The sequence below is a fragment of the Leuciscus leuciscus genome (assembly GCF_965113295.1).
Source record: "Leuciscus leuciscus genome assembly, chromosome: 5".
Lineage (NCBI taxonomy): Eukaryota > Metazoa > Chordata > Actinopteri > Cypriniformes > Leuciscidae > Leuciscus > Leuciscus leuciscus.
This window is the reverse complement of record NC_138729.1, coordinates 38,566,810-38,590,268: the sequence shown is the minus strand read 5'-3', so window position 1 is coordinate 38,590,268 and position 23,459 is coordinate 38,566,810. Positions and strand designations below refer to the sequence as shown.

The 23,459-nt window shown below is 37.3% G+C and overlaps 3 protein-coding genes across 3 annotated transcripts; all 3 read right to left on the bottom strand.

The window, feature by feature from the left end:
• Window positions 1-813: 813 nt before the first annotated feature.
• Window positions 814-9,345, bottom strand: eif4a1b (eukaryotic translation initiation factor 4A1B). The gene is made up of 11 exons (XM_082169633.1): window positions 9,243-9,345; window positions 8,462-8,510; window positions 7,986-8,118; window positions 7,528-7,667; window positions 4,370-4,538; window positions 4,153-4,262; window positions 3,672-3,815; window positions 3,339-3,476; window positions 2,483-2,572; window positions 2,047-2,126; window positions 814-1,935 (listed from the first exon to the last, which is right to left on the bottom strand). The coding sequence occupies exons 1-11, from the start codon at window positions 9,263-9,265 to the stop codon at window positions 1,791-1,793; spliced, it is 1,221 nt and encodes a 406-aa protein (XP_082025759.1). The 5' UTR covers window positions 9,266-9,345; the 3' UTR covers window positions 814-1,790.
• A 766-nt stretch (window positions 9,346-10,111) lies between these two features.
• senp3a (SUMO specific peptidase 3a) lies at window positions 10,112-17,907 on the bottom strand. Its single transcript, XM_082169629.1, has 11 exons — window positions 17,726-17,907; window positions 16,198-16,924; window positions 13,971-14,132; window positions 13,751-13,862; window positions 13,478-13,625; window positions 12,147-12,194; window positions 11,885-11,962; window positions 11,282-11,419; window positions 11,115-11,198; window positions 10,932-10,982; window positions 10,112-10,798 (listed from the first exon to the last, which is right to left on the bottom strand). The coding sequence occupies exons 2-11, from the start codon at window positions 16,880-16,882 to the stop codon at window positions 10,688-10,690; spliced, it is 1,617 nt and encodes a 538-aa protein (XP_082025755.1). The 5' UTR covers window positions 16,883-16,924; window positions 17,726-17,907; the 3' UTR covers window positions 10,112-10,687.
• A 1,148-nt stretch (window positions 17,908-19,055) lies between these two features.
• Window positions 19,056-23,423, bottom strand: plscr3a (phospholipid scramblase 3a). The gene is made up of 7 exons (XM_082169646.1): window positions 23,334-23,423; window positions 22,834-22,922; window positions 21,043-21,085; window positions 20,277-20,497; window positions 19,946-20,107; window positions 19,629-19,787; window positions 19,056-19,518 (listed from the first exon to the last, which is right to left on the bottom strand). Exons 2-7 carry the CDS (start codon window positions 22,891-22,893, stop codon window positions 19,459-19,461), a joined length of 705 nt encoding a protein of 234 aa, XP_082025772.1. The 5' UTR covers window positions 22,894-22,922; window positions 23,334-23,423; the 3' UTR covers window positions 19,056-19,458.
• Window positions 23,424-23,459: the final 36 nt, after the last annotated feature.

The window sequence follows — 23,459 nt, the reverse complement described above, 5'->3', positions numbered from 1 at the left end:
TCCCACTTGCAAAATCACCATGCCCCACAAACACTATGGCCACGGAAGGGGGGTTGGGGAGGCAGAGAGGCCACCTACACTGTGCGAGAAACTGCAACACGGCCGTTGGGGATGGTAAGGTGCCACCGAATAGCGATGGGGACGAAGGTGATGATGAAGAGGAGAGAGGAAAAGAGATTCATTTAAAAGTTCATGGCTGATTTGAAAATTCCTTATTACTGCCAAACTTTTTGTTGATTTCCAACAAAACATCTCACAGATGCCTTCATGCATATTCATTTGCTACATTTCTGTTTAAAAGCAACATACAACACATTTTTGACACCGAGCAAATATAAACTGTAGTTTACATTAAATTAGCGGCGAGAACCTGTCTCAGATGATTGGATTTTTTTTACTGATCCTTATACTTTAAAACTACATGATTTATAAGTTACAATTTCTCCATTTTTGGAGACTGCAATCGGATTTGTTTGTTGTTGCTTACTAAAGTTTCTCTGCTGTGTGGAGTCTCCCTCCAGTGTTGAACACCGGCATTACAGTATCTCACAACTGATTCTTTTTCTCACAACTGACTTTTATGTACACCTATTAATTAGGTCAAATATGAGCAATTTTGGGGGAAATTGTTGACATGCAATAAAAGATAAAAAAAAGAAAGAACCGGCACTCCGATTCATGCCTGTAAATCCATGAACAAATGTTCATGTAGTTAAAAAATTAATAAAAAATATATATATATACACATCTTTAACATGAACTTCTATTAATGTTCTTAATTGGATAGAATACCTGACAAGAATACTAAAACAAGACTGTAAATAATGTTTAATTTGTACAGATTCCAATGTACAAGCATTACACTTTGCTACCTCTATGTGAAATGAGTGATTTTAACAACTGGAACCTGCAAAAACAGCAAAGGACATAACCAAACTTGCAAACTGTTTAATAACAAGGAGAAAAAGGAGAGTTTGACGAGTTATGCTGTAGCTTTATTGAATCTTCCCCCCTCCTCCGAAGAACAAAATACACTTACAAAATAACTTAAATGTAGAAAAAAAAATTAAATAATCCAATAATGTTGAAATATTTTTTTTTTTTCTCCATCAGTTTTTTTTATACCACCTTCAGTCAAAATTCATCTGAGTAAGGACTTCCAAATATATAAATCCAGGAAGCCCACAATACTCAGACATCTTGTATCATATACTGTTCAGGGGTGATTACATAGCTCTGGCACAGTTTTACAGCAAACAGTACAGCAAGCAAGTGCAGTTACTACTTGGATCTTATAGTCCCAGTAGCTGAATCCAAAAGAAATGTATCAAATCTTACTGATGCTTTTCATGTTGGTTTAAAAGGAAGCACACTTTTACCACATGGCCCATTACTACATTAGTAACATGTGCTTTAAAAAAAAACATCAATGCACGTCAATGATGATTCCAGGCTTAAAAAAAGAAAAGAAAAAAAGAAGAGATCAGGATGACTAATTGAAAGCAGAGTGACAGAACATGCTGCTCTTCTCCGTAAGAGAAGATGGCTGAGCCCATATTTTTCAATGTTTATTATGAGAGTAGATGGAGATAAATAGATGTATATTCAGCATCTGAGATTTATAAAATTTGTTCAGTTTTGGGCAAAATAAAATGACTAATTTGCAAATGTGGAAGAGCAGGGAGTTGCACGTCCCCTACTCCATTTAGAAGTGCTTAAACTTGAAAAAGCGAGAGTGATTGTGGGGATAGAGAGAGGGGGGATGTATCTAGATCAGGTCAAATAAATCTCTAGATCAAGTCAGCCACATTCATGGGCATCTCTTCTACGGTAGTGTTGTAGAAGGTCTCGATGTCCCGCAGAGTACGCTTGTCATCCTCTGTCACCATGTTGATAGCCACACCTTTCCTGCCAAAACGGCCGCCTCTACCAATCCTGAGAGTATCACAAAAAAAATACAAGATGGTTATAATATTCAAATGGCAGTGGAAACAATTCATCGGCTTAATTCAAATTCAATGTTACAATCATGAACAAAACACAAACCTATGAATGTAATTCTCACGGTTGGTTGGCAAGTCATAGTTGATCACCAAAGACACCTGCTGGACATCAATACCCCTGGCCTATGAATGAGAAAGACATGCAAGAAAATTAAAGTTAACTCAAGCATACAAAAGTATGTTACTTTTTATTTACATTGTTCTTCAATTTATATATATATATATATATATATATATATATATATATATATATAGTTGTGTGTGTGTGTGGTTTGATAAAGCTATGGGGAAGGACAGAATGACCCATCCATAGCAGAACACACTATTTTTATACCAGATACTATTATTACTCCAAAGCACTAGAGGGTGCAATGGGGTCAGGGAAGTCTGGTGACCTCATCTGCTAACTGAACTATTTTTGAATAGAATCCATTCCATTACGAGAACAAATGAAGCAATGCATTGATGTGTTTGCTAACCAGCAGATCGGTGGTAATAAGGACACGGCTAGAACCAGAGCGAAACTCCCTCATAATCAGGTCTCGGTCCTTCTGCTCCATGTCTCCATGCTGACAAAGATAACACACAATGCCTTTACTACAAACCAAACATGTACATTTAGTTTATTTATGCATTCATTATGCTTGAAAAGGAAGAACATTCTGTATATGATAAACTATCAGACCATCTGTGTACAGAATGAATGCTAAAATATTTAAAAATAATTGTAATACTACTATTATTATTATTATTAATCGACCATAAAGCTTTATTTCTAACCTTAATGCTAATTTAAATTACAGGTCAACAATGACACTACTTTAGCAATTGTATGTGAGCATCTTGTACAAAGATATTCTGTCCCTTTCAGGTGCACAAGATAGACTGAGTTGGCCTGATGTAAAGATAATATAATTAAATATATAAGATCCACACCTCATGGAAGAAAAGACAATTGTTGAAAGTCTGACATGTGAAAATACTAGATGCTCACGCTCTGCTAGAATTGTCTGTTATACATACTGAGAGCTACACACTTAGATCTAGGTAGTGGCGGATCTGTTAAGGCACATGAAGAACAATAACTGTAATAACTGTATTAGCGTCCACAGTTCGTAATAACGTTATGTTTATTCTAATCGCACAATACAGTTATGTTCTGTGAACAATTGCAGCTCACACTCTAAAGTAGGAATGATTTTAATTGGCTGACTTTTTTTATATTCAAAATAAATTACAAAAATGCTTTGTTTGAAAGTGAAAGTGAAAAAATTGAAAGTGATTCAACAATATTGTTCCTCTTTATAGCTGCGGTGTGGAACTTTCAGTATTTACCAGAGCTGAGACAGTAAAGTCCCTGGCATGCATCTTCTCGGTGAGCCAGTCTACTTTTCGGCGCGTGTTAATGAAGATCACCGCCTGAGTGATGGTCAGAGTCTCGTAGAGATCACACAGGGTGTCCAGCTTCCATTCCTGACAAAAACACATACACAACAAAGCATGGTGAGAAACAGAATGACCTATTAACAGCCACTGGTAAAAATCAATGCATATAAGCACACAAAACATCCTTTTAAAAAAGCCCTTATAAATTATTGTGCGTTCATGTATGCAATTCATGAATTTCTGCTGTTGTTGCTTTGCATAAAAGTGACCCAAGATCTGTACCTCTTTTTCAACGTTGATGTAGAACTGACGAATACCCTCAAGGGTGAGCTCCTCTTTCTTCACCAGGATGCGCACTGGTTCTCGCATAAACTTGGTAGTGACATCCAGCACCTCCGCGGGCATGGTGGCTGACAGCAGCACCACCTAGAGGACAGATGGCAGATCGACATGATCGATCACATTTATAAACAAACATGTATGACCCTTAAAGCTTTAAAGGTCATACATGTTTGTTTATAAATGTGATCGATCATGTAGGTCTCCTAAAAAGGTGTTGTTACCAGTCATAATGGAATAGTGGTGGGAAACAGAGCTGACTGAACAAGAAGCAACACTATTTGTGTTTGTTCTCAACCTGTTGCCGTAACTGCATTATGCTTTGGCAAAAGCATATTCTCATATACACTAATGCAATAACACATGGACATATTCAACCTGGTAACAGCACATACAGGAAACATGGTCGATTTCATATCCTAACCTGTGTGCTGGTATTGAGTTTCTGGAAGATCTCGTAGATCTGGTCCTTGAATCCACGACTCAGCATCTCATCTGCTTCATCCAGCACAAACATTTTTATGTACTTAGAAGCTAGAAGAGAAGTAAACAAAAGAAAGTGTAAATGGCATAACAATAATATTATGCAATAAAATATCATTAAATATTCAGCAATAGATCTCATAGTACTTATTACTCACAGAGGAACTTTCGATTGAGCATGTCGTAGACACGACCTGGGGTTCCTACTACAATATGCGGTGCCTCTGCCTGCAGCTTTTGGACCTCATTGCGCACGTTGGTCCCACCAATACAGGCGTGGCATGTTGCACCCATGTAGTCTCCAAGAGCCAGAATCACTTTCTGGATCTGTAAAGACAGAGAAAATCAAGTGTGAAGTAACCTGGAGCAAAACATTTGCCTGTACTTGCGTAGATGAGTTGTGGACAGAAGCACATTTGCCATCACATGTAAGTGGCGATTTAAAGGGCTGAGTTAAAATATAGATTTCTCAATTTTAATAAATATTCATTTTGAAGAACCAATATTGATTCTTAAATCCCAAGAATAGTAACTTGCATACTGCGTACTGCTGATATTTATCATATCGCTCTGTGTTATCAACCAGGTAGAACAATTATTATAATATAATTATCTCAACCGCTAAAGATTCATTCACAAATAACCTACATGATCTGCCTCAACTGCTCAGTGTTCCCATAAACATAAATGAACTTGATGAAATGACTAGAAGTATGGGCAAAATCTTCTCTACTACATTAGAAACAGTTGCACCCATCAGATTAAAAAAAGGTTAGAGAGAAAATGACTGCACCATGGTACAACAGTATTTCTCAAGCCCTCAAGAGAGAAACTCGTAACCTAGAGCACGAATGGAAAAACTCATTTAGAGGTCTTTAGAATCACATGGAAAGACAGTATGTCCCGCTATAAAAAGGATCTAATAGCTGCCAGGGCTGAGCATCTCCGCAAAAACACAGAAAATAATCAAAACGATCCAAGGATTTTATTTAGTACAGTGGCTAGATTAACAAACACACATCATATTTCATCACAGTGTAGTAGTAATGACTTCATGATTTTCTTTACTGAGGAAATCAAAAGCATCCGAAATACAATGTAAATGTACAACCTTTGACAGCGTTTTATGATTCAGCCTCAATTATTGTCCCTCAAGAACAATTGCAGTGCTTTACATCTAAAAGGACAGGAAGAGCTAAATAAACTTATTGTTTATTAAATCCAATTCCCACTAAACTACTGAAATAGTTGTTACCTGTAGCAGAAGAGCCTCTTCTCAATATTATTAGCTCTTCTCTATCTCTAGGTCATGTCCCAAGACCCTTCAATCTGACAGATATTAAGCCTCTAAATAAGAAACCACAACTAGATCCAAATGAATTGGCAAATTACAGACCCTTTTTTAATTTTCCATTTATGTCCAAAATACTAGAAAAAGTTGTCCGCTCAATTGTGCTCCTTCCTGCAAAAACAAAAAAGGATTCAGGCCATAGCACAGACATCATAGCACAGAAACTATGCTTGTTAAAATTACAAATGACTTTGTTTTTAGCTGCATCTCAATCCTAGTTTTGTTTGATCTTAATGCTGCATTTGATACTATAGATAATAAAATACTCTTAGATTAACTACAAAATGACTCCGGTATTCAGGGACAGGCATTAGGGTGGATTATATTGTACGCATTTGACCGTTACCATTTTGTTTATTTAAACAGGGAATTATCCAAGTTAACACCAGCAAATTATGGAGTGCTGCATGGATCCGTGTTAGGCCCTCTGCTATTTTCAATATACATGCTTGGTAATATTATTAGAAAACATGGAATTAGTTTCCACTGTTATGCTGAAGATACTCAGTTATACATTTCATCACGACCAGGTGAAATCTCTAAATTATCCAAGTTGACAGTGTGTGTTAAAGATATTAAATATTGTATGACCAGTAATCTTCTTCTATTCAATTTGGATAAGACTGAGGTATTACTTATTAGACCAAAAACCTGTACACAATCTCTCAGAATACAATTTGCTTCAAGACAGCGACTTGTCTTTCAATAATCATATTTCAAATGTTACAAAAACAGCCTCCCACCTCAGAAACGTCACTACGGTGCTAACATGTTATCGGTTTCTGATGTAGAAAAGCTAGTTCATGCATTCATCTAGACTGGATTACTGTAATACATTACTAGGCGGCCCTGCATCCCCTGCTAGAGTTCTAACCAGGTCAAGAAAATATTATCATATAACCCCAATTTTATCATCTCTACACTAGTTACCTATTAAGTTTCGTATTGAAGTATTGCTACTGACCTAAGAAGGCTATAAGGTTTAGCTCCTGTGTATTTAACCAATATCGCCCTACAATCCATCACGCTCTTTAAGGTCACGAAACTCTGGAATTTTGGTAATACTTTGGATATCAAAGTTCACTAAAGGAGGGAGAGCGTTTTCACATTTGGCTCTGGAATAGCCTTCTTGATAAAGTTTGAGGCTCAGACACTCTCCCAGTTTAAATATAGATTAAAGATGCATCTCTTTGGCCATACATTCACATAATGCACCTCAAAACCTTGTACTCCAGTTGTATCAGATGAAATGCACATGATTATCTTTTGCTTGAAATGTTATGAACAGCAGCTATGCTAATTATTTTCCATTTACTTTTCTGTCTCAGAAATGCCCATCCCGAGGTAACTAGAGAGTACGTCAGCTCCAGTTTGGATCCAGCCTCTTATGAAGACTTCAGATGTCCCAACACCTGTGAAGAGATGACGCCAACTCCTGCAAGGACTTCAGATGACAGCCACTCTGAATCATCATGCACCACTGCCAAACTGTCTATATATTGTAATCATTATGATCACAACTTGTAATAACTGCTTTATGAATGCATGATGTTAGCTAACTGCACTCTAAACTTTGATGTAGAAATGTGAATTTTTTCTGTAAAGATGCTTTGCAACGATATGTATTGTGAAAAGTGCTATACAAATAAATGTGAATTGAACTTCCCATAAAAAGTAACTAAACGTAACACGATTATGAAACTTTTCCTAAAAATGCAATGTAACATGTTGCTTTTAAAATTAACATTCCCCAACATTAACAAATTGATCATCTTTCTAGACAATTAACATGGATTCAGTTTAAGTTCATATGCAAGTGACAAAAAAAAAAAAAAAGCTTTAAAAATAGTGCCCATTTCTGACAAAAAAGTATTCAAACGAACTCAGTTTAGTTCAGCTGTACCGTTGACATTGTGGTTCTGCAGAAAGTGAAGCAAAAGCAGTGAACACAGAGACAGCGCTAACCTGCTGAGCCAGTTCACGGGTGGGTGCCAGGACCAAGGCCTGAGATCCTTTCAGCTCTACATCAATCTGCTGCAGGATGGAGATGGCAAAGGTGGCGGTCTTGCCTGTTCCTGACTGGGCCTGCGCAATGACATCATATCCTAGTGTGGAAACAAACAACAACAGGTCATAAAGTGGCCAAGTAATGAGCTGTAATTGATAGCACGGGATGTCCTTCAAGCATGCAATGATGGGTGATGGCAGTCTAACAGTTATGCTATTGCATTGCTACTACCGAAGATGCCCCTCTAGATAAGAAAACAACCTTTAAATGACAATTATAAATGAACACTGCTGATTTTACATATTATGTGCCTGGAACAATAACAGAAGGTGAAAATAGAGTATCCAATGATATGGACTGCTCCAATAAACATCAATTGTATTACATCTTTAGAATATTCTTAAAGATACATTACCCTTGATGCAAGGGAGGATAGCCCTTTGCTGGATGGCAGAGGGCTTCTCAAAACCATAAGCATAGATTCCCCTGAGCAGAGTCTCACGCAGGTTCATGTCATCAAAGCTGTCCACGATCTCATGCCAGTTACTCTGCAGTTACGGGGGGGGAAGTAATTAGATGAATATTAAGATACAAAAGACCACAGGCGAGCTAATCTTTACTCCATCTCACTATGAAAAAAAAAAAAAAATGCTATTTGTCACTCATTGCATTATGCATAAAGGATAACAGGTTGGCAGTTGTTCAAAAAAAAAGGAATCGCTGACCCCCACAGTGAGAACAAGACAGTCAAAACAACTGACAGCACATTCAGTGCCAACCCGCTTCCTAAAGCTGTGCCAAGAGAGACATGCAGGGATATATGCATGCATGTATGTATATGTATATATATATATAAAATAGTTAAATGTAAAAAAATAGTTATGAACTCACTTCAATGATCCCATCTGGCTCCATGCCCTCGGGGCCATTGTCTCTAGGTCTGCAAAGAAATGTCACATTAGCACCATTCAGTTATTCATGAAGGACAGATAGATACTTTAGTGATCTCTCAATGCATGTATGTGAATGTATGTATGCATGTATGCATATTATATATATATATATATATATATATATATATATATATATATTATACACACACACACTATATGATTATATGTCAAACATTTAAGAACACAAAATTAATCCACATTTTAAAGCAGTATAATATGGGGAATCACCACTACACTGAACTTCCATGTAACGTTACAGTTTAGAAAATATATTTAGCCTATGTGCAAATGAATGAATGGAGGAAAAACATGCTTCACTTCAGGGCCATAAATAGAGGGTTATGTGTCGAGCAGTCAGTGCGAGCTAAATCAAGTAGACTAACGTTAACTGAGGAATCGAGATGATCATTGACTGCATTAAATTAATATTAATATAACAACAACAACACATCATTCGCGATCTAAACATTAATTTTGAGCTGCTGAACAGTAAAGATCGTTCTACGTCAACATCCCCCAGCAGGCCTGGCTGCTAAGAGCTCATATGCTAACGCCAGTGGGTTTTTACAACTCGTTTGCGACATTCAAGATCACGAACCACAAGCTACTTCCAACAACATCTAGAAGCGGAATGCCTATGGCGACTGACAACACGTACGCATAAGATCTCCAATTTATAAACATATATATTAAGATCGTTTAAATTCCAGCTGTCCTACCTCCCTTCATATTCTGCCGACATTATCACAAAGGGCGAGCACACCGAGAAAATGTTTTATATAGTTTAACACGGTTTTCTTCCTAAAATTGTGATTGCTGCATTCGACCATCAGTCAGAATATGGTCCGCCCTTCGCATATTCTCATTGGCTAGTACAGACGTCACTCAACAATGGTAGCCGCCCTTTGGTGTCAGATACGGTTCGGGTGGGCGGCCCATGATACGTCAGTTCTGCTCTTTCTTAAATGTAATTGGACTAAGCTAAACCTTAAAATATCATTCGCTTGGCCTACTGTGACGCAGTTTTAGCTTCAACCTATTTAGCAATGTTAAGTTGCCATATAAAATATCATACAAAACAAAGGTCTTGAATTTATTAACGTCTTTATTATCTAAATTTCATAATAGGTAAAGGTTCGTACACTTAATCCTCATAATCCAGATTTTTAGTTGAATCTTTCCGACCTTTAAATAACCACAATAACTAGGCTGATATTGTTTTTGTATATTTGAGAAGCATGGAAATATTTACTGAAATCTCTTATCTTTAAGTGAAGCATCGCCCTTTTCCTCTTTTTGTTGTATTATTCTTTGCCACTTTTTTTTTTTATTGTGTACTGTATTGTGAATGCAGTTTAGAGTAAAGCTGCCTATATAATAAGCACAGTTGTAGATCCCAAAACGGAAATATAGTTTTGGTTAACCTGTCCCATAAACTAACAGTAGACCTATTTATAGTTAACTGCTGTATTTATAACCACATTGCAGTATTTAGAAAAATAATTATCATCATTAAAGGGTTGCTTAACTACAATAGCCTGCCACAATAATGTAACATTTAACTAACACACAAATTGATGACGCTCAGTTATTTTCTTACGTTTTTATTAGTACATCTTACAACAACTTATGCATCTCAAAAGATATAAAACAGTTTAATTTACAGCTGCTCTTTTTTCATCTCCATAAGTTTGCATCTCAAATCGCACAGATACATAACAGACAAACAATATTGAACAAACAAAAATCCTCATATAGTGTCGTGGTCCATATCGACTCTCAGTATATGAATATTGCATTACATTTTTAAAATGTCTGCAAGTGTCCTCCCTCACCAGTCAATGGTATTACCTTTTAGCATACAAGTTACTGACATCAAGAACATGAAAAATAAAATTGCCAACAAAATGGCGGCACCTAATGAACAGTTCTCTGAGGTCAACTCCTCCTCCCATTTCTAAAAAAAACAACTCCTCTTGCGTTTTGATCCAAACAAACGAACAACTGGGCCAAACAGAGTATGGCCTTCACCAAGTCAAAATACAAAGTCATTGAACAAAAAGAGGGTTAAAACGTTTGCACGTCTCCCGCCTAAATGCTGTCTGGACCTGGAGCTTATTTAATAGTGTAAGATGTTATGGATCTCCCTTGCTCTTCCACGGTCTCACAGAGACAGTTTACAGTGACACAGTTCTTTGTACATTTGTCTCCGTAGCTTGGGCATATCCTGCTGACCAAAGCTGAAAGGCTGTTCCAGGGCCAGGCACTTACAGTACTGGAGTACAACGATAAGAAGAGTGAACAAGTGAGTAAAAGACACCAATGAAGATTATTATATACTTTCAGCACCAGTGCTATGTACAGAGTCAAGTGTTAAAATAACTATTGAGAAAAAAAAAACCGCTAACCTGAAGGACAAAAGCTCCACAATCACTGTCATTGTTCTGCCTTGCCACATTCTAGAACATTCCAAAGACAGAAGAGTCAACAAAACATACACAAAATGGCCTTTCCAATCTCTTTTATTCCTTATTTCTCTCATACTTTTACTAACAGACACACACATATATACAATTCACCTTTCACCCTACCATTTTGAAAAAGCCTTTCCACCCCGTGTAAAACTCCTTCTGTTCTCTCTTGATTGCCTCTGCTTGTAGGTATTTGGCAATGTGCTGTACAAACAAAAACTTTTAGTGGACACGATAAGCATTGGTATAAGAAATGTAGCCATGAAAATAGCATCATTAGAACCTACTTTGGGGCATCGACGGTTGAGGGTCCTCTGGGAATCGAAGTATGCGATTCTACGCTGAGGAACATTGACACACACTAATGACCAGTGCACTTCCAGGTGAATAGGGATCAATAAGAACTTCTTCTGGAAAATATCAACCTAAGGAGCAGATTTAACAGTGAAATAAAAACATGTAGTTCTACAATAATTATATGGAAATAAGCTATTTCCTGTGAATGAGCAAGACTTCCAATTTATTAGCTGCCATACGTAAATAACTAGAGTAACAGTGCAGTAAACGGAAAAACTATTTGCACTACAAACTAGTGTTTATGAGTAAATTGAAATAATATGATAAGTAACAGTTTGCAACATTAAGCAGCATAACGGACTGTTTTGGTAAAGCTAAAATAACTGGAAGCTGTGCACATTCAAGTTAAAAACTGCCCAGTCTGCTTTTATGTTAAAAATAGGTGGATAACTATATTAACTTCATGATGCAAGTAATAATGGTGAATTATCGATTACCAATTTATCTGCTTAACTTTACAGTCCTTAAATGGCAGGTATTAATAAAAGAGCTGTGAAAGACAGACACAAAATCTTTCTCCATCCAGTACTGACATTTTTTGTCCACCGCTTGACCCCGTCGTAACCTTTCGTCCGAAGTTTGTCATAAAAGAAGCTGTTGAAAAAGTGGACCTGCAAGTAAAAAAAAAAAAAAAAAAAAGACATGGTGAGACAGAGAGAACGAATGAGGAAAAACCTAAATCACATACTGTTTTTATAATCATTTAACTCTTTGAAACACAAGTTCATATAATGGCTTTGTCATGAGTCAAATTCCATGTGTAAAGGAGTGTGTATATGTGCGCGTTTAGCCTACCTTTTCAGGGGCAGCGTCCATGACCAAATCCCCATACATGTTCATGACCTGGGTGACGGAGTGAGTTACAGATGTAAGAGAGAGCTAACTCAGCACAATCCCAGAACAAGGGCCCCCCATTCATCAAATATCTTCTCTATACAAACTCAAGGTCGGTGCCATAGTAGTTACAAAATTATTAGTTACATGTTAAATTTTATAAACCACAAAGAAATATTGTTCTTAAATGTCCCAAAAAGGTTCCACACAAAATTTCCAGTGGATTCAAAACAGGTGTATACACACACACACACACACACACACACACACACACACACACACACACACACACACACACACCTTTTACCCTTCTTGTAATTTTGATGAATCGGAAACTCCATATTATGTCTTGTACACAACATGACCCGTACATATATTCCTCTCTAAAGTCAAGCATGTCATTCTCAAAACCGGTTGAAACACATCAAGCACCTTTGACATAAGCCTAGATTGTTTTGGGGATTTCTCATTAGCCAGCTGTACATATTACCATTCAAAGGTTTGGGGTCAGTCAGAAATTCTACTAGAAATTATTATATTTATTCAGGAAGCATCTTTTGCAGCGATTTTTGTGTGAGCATATCAGTGACCACTCGGTGAGTTTCACGTCTTTGTAAACGAAAGTTTAATGCGTTTTAGGAAGGATTGTTCCAGTGCACCTATGCAGCCATTGTGGAGGTGGGGTGGGGGGTGCTACCACAGAAACTGAAAATTCTCGGGCCAGCAGCATGTGTCCAAATTTCAATCTTAACCGTTCTATTTCATCAGAAACGATCTGAAAACAGGGCTTTAAGTGTAAAATACCGAATTTGTCCTTTAAATTGATCAAAAGTGACCGTAAAGACATTTATAATCTTACATACGATTTCTATTTCAAACAAATGCTGTTCTTTTGAACTTTCAATTCATCAAAGAATCCTGAAAAAATATCTTATAGTTTCCACAAAAATATTAAGCAGCACAACTGTTTTCAACATTGATAATAAGAAGAAATGTTTACTGAGCATCAAATCAGTATATTATAATGATTTCTGAAGGATAGTGTGACACTTTAAATTACAATAATATTTCTGTTTTTAAATGCATAAGAGACTTAAAAAAAATTGTTTTTTTAATATATATATAAAAAAAAAACTTTTTTTTTTTTTTTTTTTACTTATTTACTAATAAAAATGTATGTTTTAAAAGAAAACCAATCCTAATGCAACTAGGCTTCATTTGTGTACATGTAACTTGAGTTGGTTCACAATTTTATTGTTATCGTTAATGCAGTTGTTAAGCAAGAGGCCCACCTGATCGTTGAGCCAGTTCTGGCCATAGAGTGTGCTCAGATCATCCATGGTGAGGACATGACGTTTGTAATTTACTCGAAACCCCCGCATCACAGCACTTCCAGACATGCGCTGGTAGGACTGCATTAAATGTTGTACCATTACCTTCCTGTAAACAGGCACACATTAAAATAATACATAAAGCTGAGGCTTCACAGTCAAGTCTTTTATCTGTTTGCCATTTTAAATATCAAGATTCAATAAGCCTTGTGACTGGTATGAGTCACCTCTGACCTGTGAGGACTTGAGAAACTCTCGTTGAAGATCTCCTGAAGCTTCTTCACCACCTCATCTACGTGGATGGGAATCAAACTGCCAAACTGCTGGAGAAACTCATCCAGAATACCTGAAGAAGAGGAGGAGTGAGAGAGTAACAACCATAGGACGATAATATAATAATAAATAATATATAGCGTATGTTCCTTTTCCAAATTTGGGAAAAAGGATATTGTACCTTGTACACAAGAAATGTGTTCACTGCTAAGCTGATTCTGTGGGGAGGACTTTTCCCTCTGAGACTGGACATTAGCAGGGGAGGCCCGTCCCTCCCTGTCCCCCGTGGTTGCTCCATGGATACCATCCCTTCCTTTCAGAACCCCATTTGTGCTACAGGAGTCTAAGAAATCAAAGCGTAAAGAAGTAAAGACGACGCACAGAAGAAAGATAAAGGAACATATGTACAAGTCAGTGCACTTTAGTCACAACCAGGAATGCTGTCCCAGTCTTTGCCAGTTTCTTTCACGACCTCAGTATTACAATAATATGCAATTTCATCCTTTCAGTGTGCCTCATGGTACATCACAGAGACCCTAGTGAAAAAGAAATATACTAAAATATATGTATGTACTTAATATAAATACCCTGCAATTTTAGTATACTAAATTTGTATACTTAAAGTCTGCTAAATTAGAACAAGTAATTTTCTACTTAAAGGGATAGTTCACTTTGAAATTAATTTTTGGTATGTTTTAGCTTACCTCAAGGGCATCCAAGATGTAGGTGTCTTTTTTTCCGCAGTAGTTTCAATTTTTATATTTTTAGGTCAAACCGTTCTTGTCTGTCAGTCATATAATGCAGGTCTATGGTCACTGTCTCAAAGAGCATGCACAGAGTCCAAATTAAAACAATTCCCCGTCGTCAAAATTAAACAATTCCCCATCGTAAGTACACATTGATGGCCTAAGACACGAAACGAGCGGTTTGTGTGAGAAAACGAACAGTATTTATATCGTTTTTACCTCTTATACACAGCCATGTCCGAGTGATCTGATCTGACGTGTGCGCAGACTGGTGCATAGATATATACACACTAGATGTCGCCTTGTCTACGGCAGTTTATTGGAACGAATGTCTTTAAGGCGACATCTAGTGTATATATCTATGAACCAGTCTGCCTACACGTCAGATCAGATCACTTCGACATGGCTGCGTATAAGAGGTAAAAACGATATAAATACTGTTTGTTTTCTCACACAAACCGCTCGTTTCGTGTCTTAGGCCATCAATGTGTACTTACGATGGGGAATTGTTTAATTTGGACGACGGGGAATTGTTTTAATTTGGACTCTGTGCTTGTGTTTTGAGATAATGACCATAGACCTGCATTATATGACTGACAGACAAGAACGGTTTGACCTAAAAATATAAAAATTTAAACTACTGCGGAAAAAAGACACCTACATCTTGGATGCCCTTGAGGTAAGCTAAAACATACCAAAAATTAATTTCAAAGTGAACTATCCCTTTAATGCACTTTAGTTATCTGGAAATAGTGCTAAAGTGGAACTATTGCAAGTATACTTTAGGTGCACTTTAAATATCTTGCATTTAAAGACTGATATTATACAGAGATCATACTATCCTTACTAGTGATATTAAAACACATTTTAGGCTTAATATTAAGAAATGTGCACTGTGCAAAAAAGAAGTACTCCAAATAAAGTTGAATTATAATGTTTTTATCAGTAAGTCTCAAACGATATGTCAGTAAATATGTTAATGGTTTTGTAGTATACTTAGTATGAAATAAATGTATTTTAAATACATTTTGGTGTAGGTTTTTTCACTAGGGGAGGCGCAAAATCCCTTTCCAGAAAGTTTTTGTTTGCAGTTCTTTGCTGCTGGAATCATCTTCTTCAGTTGGGTCCCTGACAATATTCAAGAAACAACTGAAAACTCATCTTTAATGCATCCTGTTTTATCTCTCTCACTATTTATTATATCCCGCCGCCTTCTAGCTTGTACTATTCTGGACAATGTTTGAAACTTTGTCTTGTTTTTGCTAGCAACTCTTGTCTTATAACCTCCTTTAGATTAATTGCTTGTATTTCTCATTTGTAAGTCGCTTTATAAAAATGCTAAATGAATAAATGTAAATATAATTTAAATTATTTGAAATATTAATGCATCTTTACCAGCACAAGTAAAAATATTTTAAATTATATTTAACATCAATGCTGTGTCTACATCAGACACGAATGTTGTTGCTTAAATGTTGGACAAGGCTAGTTAACTACTTCATGCACATTAGCCACCAAACACAATATATTCACATTATACACTTTAGTTTAAACTAAATAATTTTTTTTTTTAATTAGTCAGGTATCATATGCAAAAACAATGAATTATATTAATTCTTTCAAAAAATGATAATACAAATGTTAACAAGAGTTTATACACACCAGATAAATCAGCTCCCCTCTCCTCTGCTGTCCCAGAACTTCTTTCTGGGTCTCCATTTAATAATGAACTGCCAAGCAGTCTCTGGAAAGGTCGATTGCCAAAGAGCCGGCGTCTGTGTAATCTGCGTACTCTCCTGTATCCCATAGTTCCTGCCCATTTGGCTCGTTGGCGCCAAGCTCTCCAGTGCTGGGCCAAACGATTGCGAATGCTTACACACCTTTGACCCCGAAACCGCAACCGGGATAGCTTTCTCTCTTTGAGCGGACTGGGCCTAGTCTGGGCCAAGCAGTGGGTAAAGTCACCTGTAACGCTGACATCCATTTCCACTAGCTGTGGGTACTCTGGCGAACCCCCCTTTTCGTTGTCACCTTTATCATTACACTGGAAACCACCCTCAGCTTTCTTGTCCACCAGATCCTCTTCACTCTCCATCTCAACAGTGTCCTCCTCCTCTTCCTCTTCTTCCACCTCGGGGACAGTATATTCTGCGCCCCATATCCTGGCGTCCTCCTCTCTGCGGCCCAGTTTGAAGTGGGCTGGGCTCGGGGCATGTTGGGCCATGGCCGGGTTCAGTAAATGGCCACCTCCAATAGCACCCCCACCTCCAGCGCCCTCCTGCCCTGCGGTCAGCGTCAGCTCATTGGACCAGTGTGTTTGAGCCAGGCTGCTGCCACTGTCTCTCATGATCCAGGAGCAACCTACGACCTGCGCCAGCCTGCCTCCTCTCTGCATAAAAAAAGAAAACATGAGTAGAGAACCAACAGAGGTACATTTTTAACCTTGTACTTTGTTTCAGCATAAACACCTGCTACTAACAATTAGCAACAGTCCAGATGGACAAACTAAGAACAAAAGTGTCAAAATAGCAAGTTGATTAAAAACAGATTCATATATGAAAAGGGTTTAGTCTCCTTTATTAACCTAGAGGCCTTTTTTTTTTTTTTTTGTCCATATGTGAACCAGAAGTTGCAACCAACTTTACTTCAGTGTTGTGATGTATTTCCAAATAATACACAAGATTGAAAAAAGGGGCAAGGGTTGATTTTAGGGCACCAACTTTTTTTCTTTTGTGGCTTAACTAGCACAGGTTATCTGTTCACTACAAAAACTGACACTTACGTCTTTTTGGAAAACAGAGGAAACACTATAGATATTAGCACAATGTATTCATTTAAAACTATTTGTATTAAAAACTAACACGTTTTAGGCTGTATTTGTACATGCAACTGTCAGCGTCCATGTATTAAGAGCTGAAGTTGCGCGCACGATGCGCTTTGTTCTGCTCGTTTACTCTAAAATTTTGTGGAAAATGTGAAGTGAAAGGGGCTTTATAGTATCGCCAATACACCATTCTGATTTTACTTTGATATATTTATGTTGCGATTGTTTAATACTCTCAGCTTTACTCGCACTGGTCATTTAACGCATCTCCAAAGGAAATACAAGCACCGATCACAAATAAACACTGTTCGGCCTCCGGTGTCGCGATGCAGAAAATGTGGCGTGTCGGCACCACCGATTACTCACCGTTAACCGTAACCTTAAGCCAAAAGCTTAGGCGTTGTCCGCCAAGGCAAACAGCGGATAACTAAGCTTTTCAATAATAGAAATGAAAAAGAAAATGAAGGCTACTTTAAATCTTGGCTCATTCAATGAGAGCTGGCGCTTCTTTAGAGCGAAAACACTCTTCTTCCGCCGCGTCTCTATGACGTCACGTCGAGTCTCACGATGGGCTGGTGGATAAAAATACATCAGAAAATGTATTTGTGAGAATTGCCTAATAAAATAAAATGCGGATGCAGTAATGGCATTTTAAAACCATTAACTATTCAAACTATTAAAAATGTATTTCAAATATTTATCTCAGAAATTAGTCACCAACATCCCCCTTGAAGTCTCTCAAATGCCCGCACATAGTGAAAGAAAATATTATCAGGGACCAACTATTGTGTATAAATGAAAATATTCACACATATGAATAATTATTTGTGAGGAGGATTTAATATTAAACAAAGGGGTAATATTATTATGTTCTTGATTGATACACAGCACCTCTGTTCTAAAAACTTAATTGTTTAAAATTAAAGTTGTAAAAAATTTCCTCTCAAGTGACCATTTTTTCCATTGATGTATGGTGTCTACTACAGTGGAGAGATTTTTAAAATTCAATTAAGGTTGTTATATTCAAACCTTCTATAATTCTGGAGGCCTATGGGGATTCTGGATGGATCCTACAATTATGTATCCCTTAATGGGGTGGATTATCAATTATTCTTAAAATCAGAAAATTGAAATTCTGCTATTTGGCCCAAAAGCGTTTAGCTCTTCCCAGCATGACATCTCCATTCACATGGATAGAGTCCTGGTTAGGCCTTCACTAACTGTTTGGATTCTGGGAGTGCTATTTGATTCTAAATTATGTTTTAAAACACATATCAGACTGCTTATTAAATCTAGTTTGTATTCGCATATGTCCTTCACTTAACCATAAAGATGCTGAACCTGTTATCTTTTCATTTGTTAATCTTTAGTTAATAATTAGTTAATAAAAATGCAGCTGTTCATTGTTTGTTCATGTTAGTTCACAAAGCATATACTAATGTTAACAAATATAACTTTTGATTGTAATAAAATATTAGTAAATGTTGAAATTAACATTTACTAAGATTAATAAATGCTGTAGAAGTATTATTGTTCATTCTTAGTTCATGTGAACTAAAGTAGTTAATTAATGAAACCTTATTGTAAATTGTTACCAACATCACTATTAGCTCTATATTGGCAAACAAGGCAATTGCATAGTTTCATCAGCTGAAAACAGAAACAGAAAAAGCCTTACTCATGCACTGTAGCTGTCAACTATGACCAGAATTTATTATTCATAATCAGCAGATAAAGTATACGTATATGTCCCTTTTAAAATCCAGTGTTATTATTACTGAGAAAAGGTGTGATAAGAACGATAAGGCAAATGTAAGGTTAGTTATGCATGATGTGTTTCAAAGGTGTGGTCATGGGAAAAAAATTCTTAGAGAGCAAAGAAATTTTGGTAAGAAATGTTTTATTTAAAATTTATAACAAAAGGGAAAATCAATACTAAAAACAAGTTTATCTATAGCCGGTCTGGGTTAAAATGCTTTTATAGTGATTTTCCTGACTTTAGAACACATACAAGAAGTACATACAAGTGGTTACTGTAGTGATATACGAATATACCAGAGAAATTTCATCAAGAACCACAATCTTTCTCTCACTCCCTATTAGCCAAACACACTGCATCGCTGTCCTGAGTCACCAGTCGCCTCAAAGAACATGAAGTCCTGTGGGACAACACAGAGAAACAATAAAATTAAATGTATGAATGGCCGTATAAAAAAAGTAATGGGTATATATATTGGTGGATGAATGGATGTTTTATGTCATATCTCACTATAAGGAAACATGCTCCCAGAAGAACTGCTTTCATTCTCACGTCCAAGTCCATGGGAAAGTTAATGCCAAAATTGTCTGAATCAGTCAGTGACTCTTTGATCAGGCCAGTCCACTGTTTACTGATACGACCAACTGGATGCCCGTCCTTACCGGTAACCTGCACCAGAGGACAGACAAACGCACATAACCTTCAAAAAAATCATGTGAAATGCAAAAAATAATCATCCACCAGAAACTGTTCGTTTCAGTGTTTCACCAACAAACAGACACACACAGAAAGGTGATAAACAGACAAAATCACACATGAATACATACGTCAAAATCCACATCCCCACAGCAGCTTATGGCACACATAGGCCCCTCGATGGACAGCATCTTTGTTTTGGACATGTCATAGATAGAGAACATGGGCCGAAACACATGCCAGTCTTGCTTGATGAAGCCTATTGTATTCCCTGGTGGAGACTGCACTTCCATCTTCAGTCAGTCACATCCACACAGCAAAGATAATTGGAAAAGGGGTTATATAAATATAGTACATTTTGCAAAGACAACATTTTGTTGAACAAATCTGTTTTGTTGTAATGGTTTTATTTTTTCGATCTCCAAAGGTCAGAAAAACTCTACACAGAACTTCAGTTATTACCTCTTGAAGACAGCAGGGGAAACAGCAGGACGTGCAGCGGTAAGGCCTTATTAAGTGAATCACTTCCTGATCAAAATTATCTGTTATCTGCAGATCAAAGCTCCTCAGAGGACCACAGATATTCCGTGTGCAGCAGTCAGTGTTTTCTTTAGCGTGGAAGATCTTTTGACCCAGGCTGTTCTTAATCTCATACTGATTATTAGTCTCAAAGCCAATAATGGCTGGAAAAGAAGATAATTTGTTCATTAGCATCTTAACTTTATGTGCATTTTGACATATATTTAGAGACAACAGTGTCCAAAAATGCAGTGCCCAATGTATATAATACATTCAAAAGTTTGGGGTCGGAAAGAAGCCTTATGCCCCTCAGCTGTGTTATGCGTTAGCAGCTGCATATATATTTGCTATGTATTCTTTTTTTTTCAGGATTCTTTAATGAATAGAATGTTCAAAAGATTTTCACCATTTTTTTTAAACAATAATATTAAGCAGTGCAACCATTTTCAACATTGATTATGTGACACTGAAGACTGGAGTGATGGATGCAGATAATTATATTATAAGATATATTCAAATAGAAATGTAATTTTAAATTGCAATAATATTTCATAATATTACTGTTTTTATTGTATTTTTTTTATCCAATAAATGCAGCTGTGGTGAGACTTATTTAAAAAACATACAAATCTTACCAACCTCAAACTTTTGCATGGTAGTGTAGAATCGTATATTAAAATGCCATAAAATAATAAATGAGTTACTTTACCTTCAAGGAGCTCAATCTTTTGATGGACTAATATCTGGTCAATCTGTTAGAGCAGGACAGGGAGCATATGTTAGTGAATGTGCTGCTTGTATAGCAGTATATATTTACTGTCCTCTAAAAATAACTCAACATACGGCCATTATTGTCAAAATAGCTGGCAACAAATGTGAGGACACCCTAAGTGATAATAGCTGTACGTCTTTTAACCATGCAAAGCCACATGTCCTATTCATCGTTCATGTTTTTGTCTGCTTGACTGGACCATACAAATTGTTGTATCTTGTATTAGAGTAGTTAAAATTTGTGCTATGAGAACAATTCTCTCATACTGACCACTGGATGTTCAACATGGCACCTCATGGCAAATAACTCTCTAAGGATTTGAGAATTAGAATTGTTGCTCTCCACAAAGATGGCCTAGGCTATAAGAAGATTGGTAACACCCTGAAACTGAGTTACGGTACAGTGGCCATGGTCATACAGAGGTTTTCCAAGATGGGTTCCACTCGGAACAGCCCTCACAAGGGTCAATCAAAGAAGTTGAGTCCTCGTGCTGTGCGTCAGGTGCAGAAGCTGGCTTAAAAAAACAGACGCATGAGTGCTGCCAGCATTGCTTTAGAGGTCGCAGAAGTGTAAGGTCAGCTTGTCAGAGCTCAGACCATACGCTGCACACTGCAACAAGTCGGTTTGCATGGCCGTCGTCCCAGAAGGAAGCCTCTTCTGAAGCTGGCTCACAAGAAAGCCCGCAAACAGTTTGCTGAAAGCAACCTGTCCAAGAGCATGGATTACTGGAACCATGTCCTGTGGTCTGATGAGACTAAGATAAACTTGTTTGGCTCAGATGGTGTCCAGCATGTGTGGCGACACCTTGGTGAGGAGTACCAAGAAAATTGTGTCTTGCCTACAGTCAAGCATGGTGGCGGTAGCATCATGGTCTGGGGCTGCATGAGTGCTGCTGGTACTGGGGAGCTGCGCTTCATTAAGGAAAACATTCCAATATGTACTGTGACATTCTGAAGCAGAACATGATGCCCTCCCTTCAGAAACTGGGCCGAACGGCATGATAACGACCCCAAACACACCGCCAAGATGACAACTGCCTTGCTGAGGAAGCTGAAGGTGATGGAGTGGCCAAGTATGTCTCCAGACCTGAACCCTATTGAGCACCTGTGGGGCGTCCTCAAGCGGAAGGTGGAGAAGGACCATGCGTCTAACATCCAGCAGCTCCGTGATGTCATTATGGAGGAGTGGAAGAGGATCCCAGCAACAACCTGTGCAGCTCTGGTGAAGTCCATGCCCAGGAGGATTAATTAAGGCAGTGCTAGATAACAATGGTGCTCACACAAAATATTGACACTTTGGACAGTTTTGACTTATTCACTTAGTTTTGACATTTCACTTTTGTTGCCTGTTATTTTGACAATAGTGGCTGTATGTTGAGTTATTTTCAGAGGACAGTAAATATATACTGCTATACAAGCAGCGCATTGACTACTCTAAAATCTAAGTTTCATCTCTATAGTATTGTCCCTTGAAAAATTATACTAAAATGTTTGCTGAAATGTGAGGGGTGTACTCCCTTTTGTGAGATACTATATATATATATATATATATATATATATATATATATATACATATACATACACACAGACACACATATTCCATTGTACATTTCCCCATCACAAAATACCTATTATTGTGTATATCTTCACATATTATATTACTCCTGGAACTATGGAATACTACAACACGTTATGGTCTCACTGTCTTATTTCCAAATGTCATGCTCACCTGTGAAAGGTACTCCAAACCAGGTGGCACAGCCGCTGGGCTAGAATAAGGCTGGGCCATGTTAACCTCAGTAAATGGCAAGAAGGGTTCTAATAAAAGGTAAAAAAATATAAGAAATGATTCCATACACCTCACAAACAAAACAATCCATTGAACTAAACCGGTGTAAAGTAACAGAAAATTTGCTTTATTTGCTTCTAATCTTATAGTTGAACAATACAACACGCTCCTTGCCAAATAGCTTTTGGTAGGTTTTAAAGATACACCGAGCCCGATCATCCTCTAGGAAAGCATTCAAAGCCATTTCTATTGAATTACTTCGAAACACATAACATGTTGCTTCAAAGTAAAATCCTGCTGACAATAACACATTTTATTTAATTTTTTAGGATTTTCCTCTCAAATTTTTTTTTTTTACATTTTTGAACCTGAAGAAAATTAAACTTACACAAGTAAAATGACATAAAACCAAATCCAAATCTCATATTGTATGTGCTTACCTCTGGTTCAGTAGCTGAGCAGTGTAGAATCACACACCTGCACTGGAGCAAGTGACTGGGGAGAGTGTATATGTGAATATGTCTTGTCACACCCATTTGACTACAGTCCCTTTGGACATTGCTCAG